This window comes from Ambystoma mexicanum, chromosome 9 (genome assembly GCF_040938575.1).
Source record: "Ambystoma mexicanum isolate Mex_15411 chromosome 9, UKY_AmexF1_1, whole genome shotgun sequence".
NCBI classification, from domain to species: Eukaryota; Metazoa; Chordata; class Amphibia; order Caudata; family Ambystomatidae; genus Ambystoma; species Ambystoma mexicanum.
The window spans coordinates 1,486,976,905-1,486,996,283 of NC_090931.1; the positions used below are offsets into that span (position 1 = coordinate 1,486,976,905).

A 19,379-nucleotide genomic window follows, 5' to 3' on the forward strand; every position below is an offset into this window, starting at 1 on the left:
TGGCACCTCCCTTAGCATTCATGGGCCATGCTGCAGGTGGCACCTGTGCCATGCTGAAGGTGGCACCTTCCTCAGCATTCATGGGCCATGCTGCAGGTGGCACCTTCTTCAGCATTCATGGGCCATGCTGCAGGTGGCACCTTCCTTAGCATTCATGGGCCATGCTGCAGGTGGCCCCTTCCTTAGCATTCATGGGCCATGCTGCAGGTAGCCCCTTCCTTAGCATTGATGGGCTATGCTGCAGGTGGCCCCTTCCTTAGCATTCATGGGCCATGCTGCAGGTGGCACCTTCCTTAGCATTCATGGGCCATGCTGCAGGTGGCACCTGTGCCATGCTGCAGGTGGCACCTTCCTCAGCATTCATGGGCCATGCTGTAGGTGGCACCTTCCTTTGCATTCATGGGCCATGCTGCAGGTGGCCCCTTCCTTAGAATTCATGGGCCATGCTGCAGGTGGCCCCTTCCTCAGCATTCATGGGCCATGCTGCAGGTGGTACCTGTGCCATGCTGCAGGTGGCACCTTCCTCAGCATTCATGGGCCATGCCGCAGGTGGCCCCTTCCTCAGCATTCATGGGCCATGCTGCAGGTGGCACCTTCCTTAGAATTCATGGGCAATGCTGCAGGTGGCACCTTCCTTAGCATTCATGGGCCATGCTGCAGGTGGCACCTGTGCCATGCTGAAGGTGGCACCTTCCTCAGCATTCATGGGCCATGCTGCAGGTGGCACCTTCTTCAGCATTCATGAGCCATGCTGCAGGTGGCACCTTCCTTAGCATTCATGGGCCATGCTGCAGGTGGCACCTTCCTCAGCATTCATGGGCCATGCTGCAGGTGGCACCTTCCTTAGCATTCATGGGCCATGCTGCAGGTGGCACCTGTGCCATGCTGGAGGTGGCACCTTCCTTAGCATTCATGGGCAATGCTGCAGGTGCCACCTTCCTTAGCATTCATGGGCAATGCTGCCGGTGCCACCTTCCTCAGCATTCATGAGCCATGCTGCAGGTGGCACCTTCCTCAGCATTCATGGGCCATGCTGCAGGTGGCCCCTTCCTTAGCATTCAGGGGCCACGCTGCACGTCCCACCTTCCTCGGCATGCCTGGTGCATAGGTAATATTGCCTCCGCCATTTATTGTCCATGGGTGAAACCTCCCCCATCATTCTAACTCCATTGCTGAGACCCCTTCTTCATTCATTGTCCACAGGTGAGACACAGTCCATCAGTCTTGAGCTACAGTTCATACTCCCTCCATTATTTACTGTCCATAAGTGAGAGCTCAAAAAGCAACCCTGATCTAAAGGTGAGCCCTCCTCAGTCATTCGTGGTCTATAGGTGAGGCCTTCCCCATTATTCACGGTCTGCAGCTGAGGCCTTCTACATTATTCATGGTCCATGGGTGAGGTCTTACCTCCATTCATGGTATATAGCCAAGGCCTTCTACATTATTCATGGTCCATTGGTGAGCTCTCCTAAACCATTCAAAGCTTTTAAGTAAGATACCTGACCAAGCCCCCACTCCTCCCCACAACAACCCCAGTCCATAGGTGAATTCTCCTCTATCATTCATGGTCCATGGGTGGAACCCCTTCCATCGCTCATGGTCTATAATTGAGGCCTCCTAAGTCTTTGACCATAACTGAACCTTCAGCATTTTAAGTCCATAGGTAAGACATCCAACGTTTCCATTCTATAGGCGAGATCTCCACCCTTCTATTTAATTGCTTGTGATTTGTGATATGCCAGCAGCTAAAGTGCACTGAAGGGTACCATTGTTAATTCTCTATAGGGGATTCATAATGCCCATCAACCTTTCTGACTCAGCTAATTGCCTGCATGGCTACACTTAGCCTCAACCACCCACCTCCCACTGGCGGCTGACTACTATGAAGGGCTGCACCCAAGTGCACAGACATACATACCTACTTGACTGTGCGCTGTTATTTTGACTCTTATGCCTGCTCTCCCGTCCCCCTTCTGGTCTGCCTCTGAGTTTAGCTGTAAAAGTGCCCTGACTTCCCCTGTTGCGCTCCTGCCTCTCCTTGCCCACCGGACTCAGGATTGAGAATGCAGCACATCGGCCTAGCTATTCACTCTACTTTCATTCACTCCCCTTCTCGTTCTCCCTGTTCTGCTTGCCCTTCGGATTCTTTATCTGGAAGGTGGCCTCCGGCCGCCATTATGAGCACACCCTGACTCTCCCTTCTCCCCTCTCGCAGTGCTCTGAAGAGACGTAGTTGCATGTGCCTTGAAACAAAACTCCAGTAAATTAATCAAATATAAATGTGTCCTCCAAATTTACCATTCCCTAAGGAAGAACTCAATCATCAGTTGTGGTGCACAGGTGAGGACGTGATCCAGTTCGGCAGTCTGTACTCTTTCATTGTCTTGAATCTTGGGATTATTTGCTTGCAGCCTGCACCTCTGCATAGGCTCCCAACAAGAGATATACTTCCCTCCAATATGCCATGAATTTAAGAAAAAACCTAAGTTCAAAACAAGACAACATGTATGAACTAGGGATCAAAAAAACATTAGAAGACAGAATTGGAGCAAATATGTTTAAAAAGACTAAAGTACTTTGTAGTGCAAGCAGCCCTGCAGATAAGGGGTGTACTGGCCGCTTTTACTCCCTAAAAATAGGCAAATACTCCCAAAAAGTAAAACTGGGAAGTTAAAATACTCCCAACAAAAAGATAGGAAACAGACGCATAGAATCTTGTCCCTGTGCTTTCGCCCAAACAGCACCATGGATATGTTTGGACCAGCAGTGCACATAGTACCACAGGAAGAAACTATTATTGCTGCCTGATCAGAAGAAGTAAACCTGTATCTTTCAATGTACTTGGATAACTAGGTGCAAAGAAACAATTAGTACAAAAACATTTCCGTTTCCCAGTAAAAACATATTTTTACCCACTCATAAAACACTCCCATTGGAAATTGGACTTACATTTTTACTCCCTGAAAATGTATTTTACTCCCAACTTTAAAAAAAGGGGGAGTAAAATACTCCCACCTCCAAATCTTATCTGGAGCTCTGGGTGCATGTTACATTTACCACAATGTGATGGGCTTTAATAAATCCCTGTGAAACGAGAGCAAAGGTTAGAAAGAAATGGGAATTGATCAGTGCCCTTCAGCGTCTTTAAGGGAGTACTGGATTAGCAGGTCGGTCCCGGGATGCAGCCATTCTGAAGGTTGGGTCTGGGCCCTTTGATCAAAGTCACCTTGGAACATATAAGAAGTCCTGGAACTTAACTATTCTGGTGCAGGTATTGTTGGAGGCTAGCACGCTGGCATTGCAACATCCCATGGGAAAGATTCTGGGCAGAAGCGGAAAAGCTCTGATAGGAGAAGGTGTGTGTAAGACACGACCTTCTCAGCTCCAAAGCTCCCGAATAATTCTGGATTGTTTTTCTCCTGTATGTATGGTCCTGAGGCATGGGGGCATATTTGGCACGCTTTGGTTGAGAATCTCACATTCCCCAGGTATAAACCGCAACCTCATATATTATTAGCACAAGGGGTGCCCATTTCAACAGGTGCCTTTTTTCTGCCTAATGTAAGCTGCGGGTTGTGCTTTTGGAATTGTTAGAGTTAAGTAGTCAAAGCACAGCTGAGTTGTTACAGAGGAGGTTACTTCACACAAAGATCCATCACACTGAAGATGTCCCAAATCACCCCCGCATGTTTCCTCTGTGTGGACTGAGTCTATCCACAAGCACAATCATGGCCCTGCATGTTTCCCCTCAATATGGACTGAGTCGATCCATAATCACAATCATGCCCCTGCATGTTTCCCCTCAATATGGACTGAGTCTAGCCACAAGCACAATAATGCCCCTGCATGTTTTCACCTCAATATGGACTGAGTCGATCCATAATCACAATAATGTCCCCCCCACATGTTTTCACCTCAATATGGACTGAGTCTATCCACAAGCACAATCATGCCCCTGCATGTTTCCCCTCAATATGGACTGAGTCTAGCCACAAGCACAATAATGCCCCTGCATGTTTCCCCTCAATATGGATTGAGTCTATCCATAATCACAATCATGCCCCAGCATGTTTTCACCTCAATATGGACCGAGTCTATCCACAAGCACAATCATGCACCTGCATGTTTTCCCTCAATATGGACTGAGTCTATCCACAAGCACAATCATGCCCCTGCATGTTTCCCCTCAATATGGACTGAGTCTATCCACAAGCACAATCATGCCCCAGCATGTTTTCACCTCAATATGGACCGAGTCTATCCACAAGCACAATCATGCACCTGCATGTTTTCCCTCAATATGGACTGAGTCTATCCATAATCACAATCATGCCCCAGCATGTTTTCACCTCAATATGGACTGAGTCTATCCACAAGCACAATCATGCCCCTGCATGTTTCCCCTCAATATGGACTGAGTCTATCCATAATCACAATCATGCCCCTGCATGTTTCCCCTCAATATGGACTGAGTCTATCCATAATCACAATCATGCCCCCGCATGTTTTCACCTCAATATGGACTGAGTCTATCCACAAGCACAATCATGCCCCTGCATGTTTCCCCTCAATATGGATTGAGTCTATCCATAATCACAATCATGCCCCAGCATGTTTCCCCTCAATATGGACTGAGTCTAGCCACAAGCACAATAATGCCCCTGCATGTTTCCCCTCAATATGGATTGAGTATATCCATAATCACAATCATGCCCCAGCATGTTTTCACCTCAATATGGACCGAGTCTATCCACAAGCACAATCATGCACCTGCATGTTTTCCCTCAATATGGACTGAGTCTATCCATAATCACAATCATGCCCCAGCATGTTTTCACCTCAATATGGACCGAGTCTATCCACAAGCACAATCATGCCCCTGCATGTTTCCCCTCAATATGGACTGAGTCTATCCATAATCACAATCATGCCCCCGCATGTTTTCACCTCAAAATGGACCGAGTCTATCCACAAGCACAATAATGCCCCTGCATGTTTCTCCTCAATATGGACTGAGTCTATCCACAAACACAATCATGAACCCACATGTTTCACCTCAATATGGACTGAGTCTATCCACAAGCACAATAATGCCCCTGCATGTTTCTCCTCAATATGGACTGAGTCTATCCACAAGCACAATCATGCCCCTGCATGTTTCCCCTCAATATGGACTGAGTCTATCCATAATCACAATCATGGCCCCGCATTTTTTCACCTCAATATGGACTGAGTCTATCCACAAGCACAATCATGCCCCCGCATGTTTCCCCTCAATATGGACTGAGTCTATCCACAAGCACAATAATGCCCCTGCATGTTTCTCCTCAATATGGACTGAGTCTATCCACAAGCACAATCATGCACCCGCATGTTTCACCTCAATATGGACTGAGTCTATCCACAAGCACAATAATGCCCCTGCATGTTTATCCTCAATATGGACTGAGTCTATCCACAAGCACAATCATGGCCCTGCATGTTTCCCCTCAATATGGACTTAGTCTATCCACAAGCACAATCATACCCCTGCATGTTTCACTTCAATATGGACTGAGTCTATCCACAAGCACAATCATGCCTCCGCATGTTTCACCTCAATATGGACTGAGTCTATCCACAAGCACAATAATGCCCCCGCATGTTTCACCTCAATATGGACTGAGTCTATCCACAAGCACAATCATGGCCCCGCATGTTTCCCCTCAATATGGACAGACTCTATCCACAAGCACAATCATGGCCCTGCATGTTTCCCCTCAATATGGACTGAGTCTATCCATAATCACAATCATGCCCCCGCATGTTTTCACCTCAATATGGACTGAGTCTATCCACAAGCACAATCATGCCCCTGCATGTTTCCCCTCAATATGGACTGAGTCTATCCACAAGCACAATCATGCCCCCGCATGTTTCCCCTCAATATGGACTGAGTCTATCCACAAGCACAATAATGCCCCTGCATGTTTCTCCTCAATATGGACTGAGTCTATCCACAAGCACAATCATGCACCCGCATGTTTCACCTCAATATGGACTGAGTCTATCCACAAGCACAATAATGCCCCTGCATGTTTATCCTCAATATGGACTCAGTCTATCCACAAGCACAATCATGGCCCTGCATGTTTCCCCTCAATATGGACTTAGTCTATCCACAAGCACAATCATACCCCTGCATGTTTCACTTCAATATGGACTGAGTCTATCCACAAGCACAATCATGCCTCCGCATGTTTCACCTCAATATGGACTGAGTCTATCCACAAGCACAATAATGCCCCCGCATGTTTCACCTCAATATGGACTGAGTCTATCCACAAGCACAATCATGGCCCCGCATGTTTCCCCTCAATATGGACAGACTCTATCCACAAGCACAATCATGGCCCTGCATGTTTCCCCTCAATATGGACTTAGTCTATCCACAAGCACAATCATACCCCTGCATGTTTCACTTCAATATGGACTGAGTCTATCCACAAGCACAATCATGCACCCGCATGTTTCACCTCAATATGGACTGAGTCTATCCACAAGCACAATAATGCCCCCGCATGTTTCACCTCAATATGGACTGAGTCTATCCACAAGCACAATCATGGCCCCGCATGTTTCCCCTCAATATGGACAGACTCTATCCACAAGCACAATCATGGCCCTGCATGTTTCCCCTCAATATGGACTGAGTCTATCCACAATCACAATGATGCCCCTGCATGTTTCACCTCAATATGAACAGAGTCTATGCACAAGCACAATCGCGCCCCTGCATGTTTCCTCTCAGTATGGATTGACTCTATCCACAAGCACAATCATGTCCCCACCCCACGTGTTTCACCTCAGTATGGACTGAGTCTATCCACAAGCACAATCATGCCCCTGCATGTTTCTCCTCAATATGGACTGAGTCTATCCACAAGCACAATCATGGCCCCGCATGTTTCCCCTCAATATGGACAGACTCTATCCACAAGCACAATCATGGCCCTGCATGTTTCCCCTCAATATGGACTTAGTCTATCCACAAGCACAATCATACCCCTGCATGTTTCACTTCAATATGGACTGAGTCTATCCACAAGCACAATCATGCACCCGCATGTTTCACCTCAATATGGACTGAGTCTATCCACAAGCACAATAATGCCCCCGCATGTTTCACCTCAATATGGACTGAGTCTATCCACAAGCACAAACATGGCCCCGCATGTTTCCCCTCAATATGGACAGACTCTATCCACAAGCACAATCATGGCCCCGCATGTTTCCCCTCAATATGGACAGACTCTATCCACAAGCACAATCATGGCCCAGCATGTTTCCCCTCAATATGGACTGAGTCTATCCACAAGCACAATAATGCCCCTGCATGTTTCACCTCAATATGAACAGAGTCTATGCACAAGCACAATCGCGCCCCTGCATGTTTCCCCTCAATATGGACAGACTCTATCCACAAGCACAATCATGGCCCTGCATGTTTCCCCTCAATATGGACTGAGTCTATCCACAATCACAATGATGCCCCTGCATGTTTCACCTCAATATGAACAGAGTCTATGCACAAGCACAATCGCGCCCCTGCATGTTTCCTCTCAGTATGGATTGACTCTATCCACAAGCACAATCATGTCCCCACCCCACGTGTTTCACCTCAGTATGGACTGAGTCTATCCACAAGCACAATCATGCCCCTGCATGTTTCTCCTCAATATGGACTGAGTCTATCCACAAGCACAATCATGGCCCCGCATGTTTCCCCTCAATATGGACAGACTCTATCCACAAGCACAATCATGGCCCTGCATGTTTCACTTCAATATGGACTGAGTCTATCCACAAGCACAATCATACCCCTGCATGTTTCACTTCAATATGGACTGAGTCTATGCACAAGCACAATAATGCCCCCGCATGTTTCACCTCAATATGGACTGAGTCTATCCACAAGCACAATAATGCCCCCGCATGTTTCACCTCAATATGGACTGAGTCTATCCACAAGCACAATAATGCCCCCGCATGTTTCACCTCAATATGGACTGAGTCTATCCACAAGCACAAACATGGCCCCGCATGTTTCCCCTCAATATGGACAGACTCTATCCACAAGCACAATCATGGCCCCGCATGTTTCCCCTCAATATGGACAGACTCTATCCACAAGCACAATCATGCCCCCGCATGTTTCCCCTCAATATGGACTGAGTCTATCCACAAGCACAATAATGCCCCTGCATGTTTCACCTCAATATGAACAGAGTCTATGCACAAGCACAATCGCGCCCCTGCATGTTTCCCCTCAATATAGATTGAGTCTATCCACAAGCACAATCATGCCCCAGTCCCTGCAGGTTTACCCTCAATATGGGCTGAGTTTATTCACAAGCGCAATCTTGCCCCAGTCCCTGCATCTTGCCCTTCAGTATGAAGCATACCGGCAAATACGAAAAGGAGTGCCGGGGGGGGGGCAGAAATCCCTGAGCAGAAAGATTCCTGAATCACTGTCACCTTGCCAGGAAAGATGGTCCATTGAGAGAGAGCTGCCTAGTGCCTACACAGAAAACATCACCTCCAGGCACACGCTGTAAAAGCGAACACACAACAACCACCGCAAAACATAACTGGACTTCCCAACTGGGAGACCATTAGACTATCTGCTACTGAATCCAGCCGTGAGACCAGGGGAGTTGCTAGGTCTGGAAAAGACCCAGGGCTACGCTGATGTCGGAACTGTTGGGACTGGGGGCTAGCTAGTCTTTTGGCTGTAGCTCCTGAGATTCTATCCGGGGCTACAACCAAAAGATCAGGGGCTATAGCCCCCTTACCCACCCCCCCCCAGCAACGCCCCTGCGTGAGACACCTTGAATCTGCAATCATTACATATGCTGCCCCCACGCAGCATGTGGGTCGATGCAGAAAAACATCCAAACACCACAATTAGCCAAAGGCACAGATCCTACTGAACATCACCCACATGCAGGTTGCACACACCCATTCACCATTAACCACAATACGTAAAGTTCTCCACCCTCAGCTTTCAACCACATGCCATCGTGTAAATCCCCACATATCCCCTGAAGCACAGCCCTGAAGACAGCAAGAGCACAGAACAACTATCTACACACTCTGGGGTCTGGTGAAAGATGAGAAGACAGACTCACCATAAGGCAGGTGTCTGCAACATGTTACTGTGCAGATACATTTGGACTACAAATCCCATGATCCCTCACCATTGACGATGCTGGTTAAGGCTAATGGGAGTTGTAGTCCAAAACATCTGGTGAGACAAAGTTTGAGATCCCTGTCTTTAGGGTAACAAACACACCCCAAAGTGTATTTTATGAGGCAAACTATTATTAACTCCTGCGGCACAGTTGCCTTCATTTCATTCATGCAGTTGCCAATAACCAAGACGCATTGAGCTTTGGTGAAGGTTCTGCCTGTTGTTGATAGCAAACCTAGAACTCACATGCCCCTTTACCTTTTCAGATGTCGGTTTTGGGGAAGGTTACAAGCTTGAAAACCTCCTATGAAAACTTGCAGACGCTGCTTTGCAAACAATTAGAAAGAGCATGTGACCCTGCCATCTACACACATGGTAGTAATATAGCTATAGGTGTAATGCATATTTCATACCAGTAGCTGCTGAGTATGTGTCAACTCATTCAATAAGCGCTGGTGCAGGCATTTCATCAGCACCTATACTAACCACTACAGAGGGTTTTGCAAAGCCTGTATGAGCCAAACGATGGCGCTCCCCCATAGGGGAAAACCTCACCCAGCAGATGACTATTCACGAACCCATGTAGATGGCCCTTGTTCTGCTTTGTGAATGCTGTGTAAATTGTCCTATCCATCCGAGTTCTCTCTGTGCATACACACGTCTTCCATTCTCTACCACTGCTCATTCTCCCGGTTCACTATGCCAGTGATCCTGACCCATTGGAAGATCTATCGACCAGGGAAGTTGTGTGCCAAAGCCTAACCTGTGTTCTCTATTTTACTCCTAGGCATGTCCATCGTGATGAGGAACGTGCTGCGCCAGATCCCACTGGCTGTGCTTTTTGGGATCTTTCTGTACATGGGAGTGACATCTATGACTGGAATCCAGCTGTATGAACGCATCCTGCTGGTCCTGATGCCATCCAAGCATCACCCAGACCACACCTATGTCGTCAAAGTAAGCCAAGCACATGCACCTGCTTTTAGAAGGAGGAAGAACCGAGGCGTTCTGGGTGGGCGGTATCCTCAATGGCAATGTGGGTTGACCTGGGAATTTGACTTTGGTGTTTGGAGGTATTTCTGCCCATATTACAGATCCAGTACACTGTGTGGAAGCTCAACTGCAGCGTGGGGTATGCAGTTATAAAATTGCGGCAAAAATGTCACCTGTACAAAAACTCAGGCATGGTTTGGCCCATTAAAGGTGTACCCCATTACACCATTTAAGGGGAGCGTATGGTATAATGGGTCCGGGGGTTGCAGGGTTGTCCCCCGCATCCTTTACATGTATTGCGGTGGCAAAAGCACAGCCTTTTTGCCGCGATATTTTGTGTCCACGGCCATTTTTGCTGTGATTTTAACACATGGAACCAACGTGGGCTGTGCACCAAGGCACACAGTTCTTTCATGGTGAATCCCGACCTTCTGAGGCATGGTCTGAGAGTTCCCACAAATCCTCAGTCCAGCTTCCAGAGTGGGTCAGGGACCCACTGAATGGGTGCAGCCTCTAAGGGTGCGTGGGTCTCTCTTGTCCCCTCACAAAGTCCCCGGTTGGTGAAACATCACCTGCAAATTTGGCATTGCTGAAAGAAGTTCTCTAACCCAAAGAAAGGGCTGGTCAACTAAGGGTCCCTACACTTCACCTCATAATGCCTGACCTTCACACATATGTGTAGCAGAGCTTGCCTTTGAAAAGTGCATCAGCATGCCACTGTAAGGTGCAGCTCAAGGTAGGAAAATCAGCCATTTATTCAATGAAAAGGCGAGGTACATCTGCTCTCCAGTAATAGACCAGGCGAACTGACCTGGAACCCCTGGCGCTCAAATTCCTGGAATGTGACACACTGGTTGTGTTATACAGACTGAGAAGAAAAGCACACCAGGGCCAACACCTTGGATTAAGCAGCCTACTACCCATATAGGGTTCCATGTTATTTTGCCGAAACAATTGCTTCTAAGCGATTACTTCGAAATGTTACTTCTATTTCTTTTCTTTGGGGGGGTCCCACCCGGGGGGGTCCCACCCAGGGGGGGGTCCCACCCAGAGGGGGTCCCACCCATGCCCCTTTCCCCTTCTTTACCACCCCTACCTCAAACCCCTCCCCAGCCCCTTTTTACCCCTTAACCCAAAACTATATATATATATATATTTCTGAGGCTTGTGTGTCTGCTTCGATCACATGCTATGCATAGGCCAACATCTAGTGATAGCGCAGAGGATTACATTTTTGTTTTCGAAACTCGTAAAGGGATATCGACAGGGCGTGTGTGCCAGTAATACTATCCCTAGTGTGAAGTCTCCTGTAGCCATGGTCCTTCATGCATAGAGGTCCCTCAGATTGTTTTTTCCGCCATCATAGTCGGTCGCAAGTTGCAGAGTTCCTTCTTCTGCTGGCTAAAACCTTTACTTATACAAAGTTTAAATTTAGACTTTCTTTCTATCCTTTTGATGGCTGTACTCCGCAAGATCTCCAGTGACTGCTTTCCAGGACAAGACCATCTGTCAACGACAACTACTCACCCGTCTCGACGAACTTTGTCTGGGGCCTACCTAGACCCGTTCGGGCACCAGCCCGGCACAGTAGGTAGAGTGGGGGGAGGTCATAATTCATCTCATTTAGAGAATGCCTATTTCCCTATTCTTTCGTTTACATCGCTGAGCTGCCATCTTTCCATACTATGGAACGCACACAGTTTAAATGTTGTCCTTCCTGAAACAGGAAGTTTCCTTGGAAGGACTCACACAGGGTGTGTAATCTCTGCCTTACTAGGGACCATTCCAAAAAACAGTGCAAGTCCTGCAAACTGTTTTGACCCAAGACACTAAAGGACTGGAAGACTAAACGCTATACCCACCACGCCATGCAGGCCGAGGCCACCATGGATGTTGTGGGGAGCATCCAGCGATGGCAGCATCAGCGTCCTAAGTGACTCCGAGGGCGATCGGGACCCGACGGTTTCCCGTGTGTGAGCCCCCGACTCCAACAGGCAGGCTGGCGTTTCTGCTACGTTGACAACACCCAGCAGCTGAAGCACCCACACTGCCCGCCACACTAAACACACCCCCAATGGCCAACAGTCGACCGCGTCGTTGACCAATAAGCCACACACTGTGTTGAATGGGAAGGACCGAAAAGTCCCTGTCTTCTGGGCCATGGTGTTTGCCACATGACAGGCCCCCAAAACAGACACCGAAGTCTATTCCTGACACAGCAAGCAAATCAGAGAAGTCCTCGGGTACCAGCGACCGTGCATCGAAAAGGCATGTCGATGGCCCTGGCTAATAATTAAAAAAATGAGAGAACACATTAAAAAACACACCCCAGACACTCTCCTCAAATCCAAAACGTCAAGTGACATCCTCTCAGGGGCAATGTACCAAAAACAGCCCTCTACACCAGAGCCTTTTCCTACCCCTGTTCCCACAGTTTTACCAAGCTACACTCAATGGACCCCGGAACAATTTGATACATTAATGAGAAGAATGTCTAGCTTTTGTAACTTTTTTGATCAACACCCTGATCAACTTACTAACCTCCAGGTGCCCCGTCAAGGTGAAACAGCTGATAAGCAGCCCAACGCCAAAAGACCCCACTTAGACATGGCACAGCCTAGTACCTCTACCTCTCAAAACATATATCATGACCTATACTATTTTGACACTTCAGGTCCACAGGACCCTGGCTCAATAGCAGACGAAGGAGACCAAGGGGACATAGAGGATACAGACCAATATTATTACGACGATGATGATACATCATTCAATCTCCAGACCATATTGACCAACCTGTGGCTGATTCCCCTGTGGCTGATTCCCCTGTGGCTGATTCCAGCTGTGGCTGATTCCAGCTGTGGATAACCAGCTGCAGTTTAATGATCTTCTTTTAAAAGCTGCAGAACACTTTACATTGAGACACATGAGGCACAAGTCGACAAAGACTTTGTAGAGGACCTCCTCTGGGATAAGAGATCTGCGGCACAGTTCATTCCACTGCTCCAATCTATCCAAAGGCGCATTCAGCCTTCCTTACTTACCCCAAACCTGACGAGTGCAGTCAACCCTCGCATTGAGAAAATGTTCAGACCAGCCCCGTCAGACCCATTGTACACCAGCGGGAAACTAAAGCCAGACACTCTCGTTGTGACTACCACTAGAAAGAGAGCGGACACACCTTTAGCCTCTGCCGAAGCCCCTCCTGACAAGGAGAGCAAACACCTTTAAACACTGGGCAGGAAAGTAGCTTCCTCGGCTACTTACCAAGTAAGGATATCCAACAACACTACGCTCCTGGCGAGTTACAATTGCCACAAGTGGGACGAGATCTCACAACAAATAGGCTCTGCCCCAGAACCCCTATAAACACAGCTTCTAAAAACAGTAGCTGAAGGTAAGCAGGTGGCAAGCTGCATCCTGAAAAATAATCTGGACGCAGCAGATAATGCAGGCCAGATAGTAGCTGAGGGTACCCTCGTTAAACGCCATGCATGGCTATGCCAGTCAGGTCATGTTTCAAGCTGGAAACCCAAGCCACCCTTTTACATATGCCAATTGAGCCTAACGCCTTAGTTGCAAAAGGAGTCGAGGATGCACTAAACAGTGCTAAGGAGAAGTATGACACCCTCAAATCCCTGGGACAGCTCAGAAACAAACCCTTTGTGCATAGAGGCGCATTTAATACACGCGCCGTTTTAGAGGACAAATCTCCCAGCGGTCCTCCAACTACAACCAGGGCGGGCAGACCTCATCTTGGGGTTCTGCGCAGGGGCAATCCTCCCAACAACATTTTCAAAGGGGCCTCAGAAGATCGAGAAGTAGAGTCAGATCCTCTTCTAGAGGCTCCACCCCACCAAAGCAATGACCACCCGCTCCAGGTCCCCTCCCATGCTTCCCCAATAGGAGGTTGCATTTCTCATTTTACCTACGCATGGGAGGGGATCACGTTAGACAAGTGGGTGGATATGTTCCTCTGTGGCAGGAGGCTATTGCATAGAACTCATACAAGCGCATTTTACTGGAAGAAGTCGAAGCACTGCTACTAAAGGACGCCATAGCAATCGTCCCGGCAAACCAGGTAAACAAGGGTATCTATACAATGTACTTCCTAGTGCCACAGAAAGACCTTAAAATGCGCCCTTTCCTAGACCTGCGCCCTGCAAACACATTTGTCATGCCTCAGACATTTTGCATGAGTACGCTACAGGGAGTAATCCCATTGCAAAAACAACTTTGGACATGAAAGATGCATACTTTCATATTTCAATGTTCCCAGCGAACAGAAAATTCCTGCGTTTCAAAAGAGCAAATCAGCACTACCAATTCAAGGTGCTCCCCTTCAGCATAGCCTCTACTCCAAGAGTTTTCACCATGGTATTAGCAGTAGTGGCAGCGCACTTATGCAGAGAATCACTCCCAGTGTACCCTTATCTAGACGACTGGCTGATAACGGGGGAATCCCCTCAAATTTGCAAGCAAAATATCCAAAGGACAATCCATCTTTTGTTCCAATTGGGATTCATAATCAACGAGAAAAAAATCATGTCTTGTTCCAAGCAAAACCAATCAGTTCCTGGGAGCTATCATAAAAACGGAAGAGGGGCTAGTCTTCCCCTCAAACGAAAGAGTTCAAAACATACTGGTGAAATACCTCAGTATCTGGCCGGTCGCCAAATAAGCATACGCAAAGCAATGCGCTTGCTCAGGATGATGGCCTCATGCATTTACCAGGTTCCGCACGCACGGTTGAGAATGCGCCCAATACAAAAGTGGGTAGCGAAGCAGTGGTCTCAGTGGTACAACGTCCTTTCATAGACACCCCAGTTTTACAACAGGTGTTTTTCCGCAGAATTTATGCCGAAAAAAACTTTTCAACATTTTTGGGGGGGCTGGGAAAGGGCATATAATGGGCTGGAGGGGCAGGAAAAAAATAGATAAATGACAGGGAGCTCGGAGGGGGAACCTCCCCCCTCCCCAAATAATTGTAAAAAAATTCAAACATTTTTTCTGCAAGAATTCCATGGAAAAACAGCCATCGTAAAAACGGGTTTCAATGCAATGACATAGAACTGTCTCAGGCAAGCGGTCAGTGGGACGATCTAGTGGTTGTTTCGCCTACCCTAGTTCAAGCGCTATGCTGGTGAACAAAGGAAAACCTGTTAAAGGGAAAACCCTTTCACAATCCTCTGGTGCAAGCGATAGTTACAACAGGCGCCTCACTCTCTGGATGGGGAGCCCATTACCTTCACCACACAGCGCATGGCCTGTGGACACAGATCACAGCCCAAAATCACATCAACCTTTGGAGCTACTAGCAGTACTCAAGGCCTTACAAGCCTTTCAGGTGCATCTTACAGGTCAAACAGTGCAAGTCCTCACAGACAGCACCACTGCCATGTTTTACATAATCAAGCAGGGCGGCACACACTAGCCAAGTCTGTCCATACTAGCCCAAAAAATGTGGATGTGGGCACTCAAGCAGAACATGTTCCTAGTGTCTCAACACGTCGCAGGGGAACTCAATTCTCTAGCTGACTCTCTAAGCAGAGATCCCCTACCCGAAGACCACGAGTGGCAACTCAACGGAGGAATTTTAGATAATATCCTTTCCCTCTGGGGCTGTCCTCCTTTAGACTTGTTCTCCACAAACCAAAATGCACAATGCCGAGACTTCACATCCAGATTTCCCCAACCCAGATCCAAGGGGAACGCCCTATTGATGAGCTGGTCAGGGAAATGTGCTTACGCTTTTCCACTGACACTGCTAGTCAGCAGAATAGTGCACAAAATGCACCAGGAACAAGCAACTCTAATCCTGGTTGCTCCAATGTGGGCGAGACAACCTTGGTTTCCGCATCTGCTCAAACTGGCCACGTGCAAACCAATCAAGATCCCGTATTCCTTCAACATGCTCACCCAACACGGGGGCGGCAACGTTACACCCACATCCTCAATGTATGAACTTGGCAGCTTGGCTCCTGAAGTCATAGAGTTTGGTCATTTAAAACTACCTCAAAGGTGTATGGAAATCCTCAAGGAGGCGCGTAAACCAAACACCACACACTGTTACTTTAACAAATGGAAAAGATTTGTAATATGGTGCCAGTCAAAAAAGGTAAACCCCGTTGAATGTACTCCATCACATATTCTTCATTACATGCACCACTTACTAGACTCTGGCCTAGTAACCAACTCCATCAAGGTGCACCTAGCGGCTCTATCCGCGAACACCACTTCACAAAACAAGGTGTCCTGGTGGAAAGTCCCTGTTGTTAAGGCTTTCATGGAAGGAGTAAAGAGACTTTACCCCCATTTCCAACCCACCTCCAGGGTGGGATCTCAATGTGGTACTCTCAAATAGATCCTCCTTATGCACAAATCCAGCCTTAAACACCTAACATATAAAACTGATTTTCTGGTGGTCATCACTTCCATAAGAAGAGTCGGTGAACTACAAGCTTTCTCAGTGCAAGACCCTTTCTTTGTTATCCACAAAGACAAGTTGGTACTAGGAACACACTCTAGGTTTTCACCTAACTTCATATCCAAGTTCCATATTAACCAATCCATTGAACTACCCGCTTTCTTTCAAAATCCTTCAAACTCAGCTGAGAAGAACCTCAACACACTAGATGTAAGGTGGGCAGTTCTTTACTATGTAAGCAAGACAAAACCGCTAAGAAAAACAGACCAACTGTTTGTCTCTGTAGCATTGCAGGGCAGGTGATCACATTTCAAAAAACGCCATCTCAAAATGGATAGTGAAATGCATACAGCTCTGCTACTCCCTATAAAAAAACAAAACTCTGCCTTTTACACCAAAAGCTCACTCTACCAGGGGTACAGGAGCTACTTTGGCCTTTATTGCAAACGTCCCTCTGGACGCCATTTGCAAAGCAGCTACATGGAGTTCCATACATACTTTGACTCAGCATTGCTGCAATGACATACGTTCTAAAGCAGACTCACAGGTCGGACAAGCGGTGCTAAAACATCTATTTGCCTCTGTACCTTCTCACTACCCACCACCTTCTCCAGACACTGCTCGCTAGTCTATGCATAACATGTGATATAAGCAGATCCACAAGCCTCAGAAGCGATACATTACTCACCTTAATCGTATTTCTGATGCTTGTATCTTCTTAGATTCACATGCACCCACCCTTCCTTCCCTGTGGAGTAGAAGATGCATGGTGTTTTCTGGGTTTATCTACTCTTATCTGCTTTATTACATCTGTACTCACGCTACAATTCATGCTGCCTCATGTCAGAAACAAAAACAATCTGAGGGACCTCGACGCGTGAAGGAAATGGGTACAGGAGACGTCACACTAGGGATAGTATTCCTGGCACGCCCTGTCGATGTCCCTTTTCAAGTTTCGAAGACAAAAAAAGTAATACTCCGCAGCAACCACTAGATGTCGGCTTATGCATAGCATGTGAATCTAAGCAGATGCAAGTGTCAGAAATACGATTACGGTGAGTAATGTAGCATGTAGAGAGAGAGAAATCATTTCGAAAATAGGATTCTTACTGCAAAATCTAGGCAAAGAGCATTGTTTTCCCTTCTTAAAGAGATTGAGGGGAAAAATAGCACCTATCCCACTATATTAAAAGTGAGAAATGGTGTACTGAAATTCAACCCGGTTTCACAATGAAAATAAAATCACACCGAGCTACAATTGATGCACATCGTATGAATTCACCTCACATCAGCAACAATATGGTCACCAACAACAACAATTGTCTGAACGTGCACCACAATTTATCTCCCGAATTCAGTTTGAAACAAATTTCAGAGGATAACTTGACAAATATTGTCAAAAGTCTGAAGTCTTCCATCTGCGCTGGAGGCATGTGCCCAGCCAGCATCATTAAGGAAGCGTCTACCAAAGAGGAGAAGGTTGGCCTGAGGCCCTGAGGGCCTTGGACCAAGACGGTACCATTCAAGTAAACATTAATGATGACCTTACAGGAGTGGAAGGAGGCCTCTCACCGGGTACCACCTTTGATGGGAGAGGAAGAGAAAGGAGAAAGCACAGAGGCCATATGAAGAGTCCATAGGTCAGGCGAGGGAACGACAAAGAGGATGTCGTTGGGGGTTTGCCTAGAGGAGGCACTGGCATTGGTGTCAGCGATAGGGAGGCCTGGATTGGAGACCAGGATGTCCTTTTTAAACTTCTTCCTACCAGATTTAGTGAGGAGAGCCGGATAGTCGATAGAGAAGCAGTTTGAAAAGATAGGAGAGACAGAGAGCACCATAGAGTAGGTGGGGAGAGGAGCAAATAGGAAGGGGGTGGAGGGTGGGTAGGGGCGGGGAGAACACTAGGTACGGACGCAGGGGGGATGAGACAGGGAGAGATGAGACTATAGTAGACAATTGGACAAGACAACAGGCACTCAGACAATGGCAGAAAGTTTGCTAGATTAATGCTTAGCTAAGAAGTAAAACCACAGAGTGGCACTGCTTTCATACTGTTGTTTAGATACTGGAGAAAAAAGTTAAAATGAAAACACAGCTAAGTCTGAGAGTCCTGTATAAGGGGGAAAAGGCCTACATTTCACAATGCAATTTTAAATAATTTCACAATGCAGTTTTTGGACACACCTAGAAAAACACACCTAATAGCTCGGGTGATTAGCAGGTAGTTGTCAAGTGTCTATCATAGCAAGTGAAGTGCATCTACATAATACTACGTGAGACACACCAAAAAGTGAATCACAGTAAGTTGCTGTATTGTACAAAGAGCTCTAAATTATTAAAACTGGAAGGAGGCCCTGGAACAGATGGATCTGCCATAGATGGAAAACCTATATATAATTCCATTAGAATGTATGTGCATAGCCATCTGCGCATGTGTACAGCCAGCCTTACCCTTAGACCAAGCTAAAATTCTGCCCAGGGAAATGAAGCATTATATCCAGATGACCCTTGCACCAAAAAGAGTGTCTGATGGTGTAGCCATTATAACCTCATCCAAATCCTGAGGCTATCCAAAGAAGTGTCTATGGTTCGATGTCACCATTTTTTTTATGTTAGGGTGGGCACCAAGCACTGTGTGCTTTGTGTACTTAGTGATTCAAATATGCAACTGTTTTACCACAAACTTAAAGATCGGTAGTCCTTCTTATGTTCCCAAAATGATATGTGATG

At 47.1% G+C, this 19,379-nt stretch overlaps 1 protein-coding gene across 2 annotated transcripts in view; it reads left to right on the top strand.

Moving 5' to 3' along the window:
• SLC4A3 (solute carrier family 4 member 3) overlaps positions 1–19,379 on the top strand; it is a 660,038-nt gene that overhangs the window by 604,131 nt on the left and 36,528 nt on the right. For both annotated transcript variants that reach the window (XM_069616955.1, XM_069616956.1), the window contains one exon: positions 10,020–10,189. In XM_069616955.1, coding sequence (XP_069473056.1) covers positions 10,020–10,189 — 170 coding nt within the window. The remainder of the gene's footprint in view (positions 1–10,019; positions 10,190–19,379) is intronic.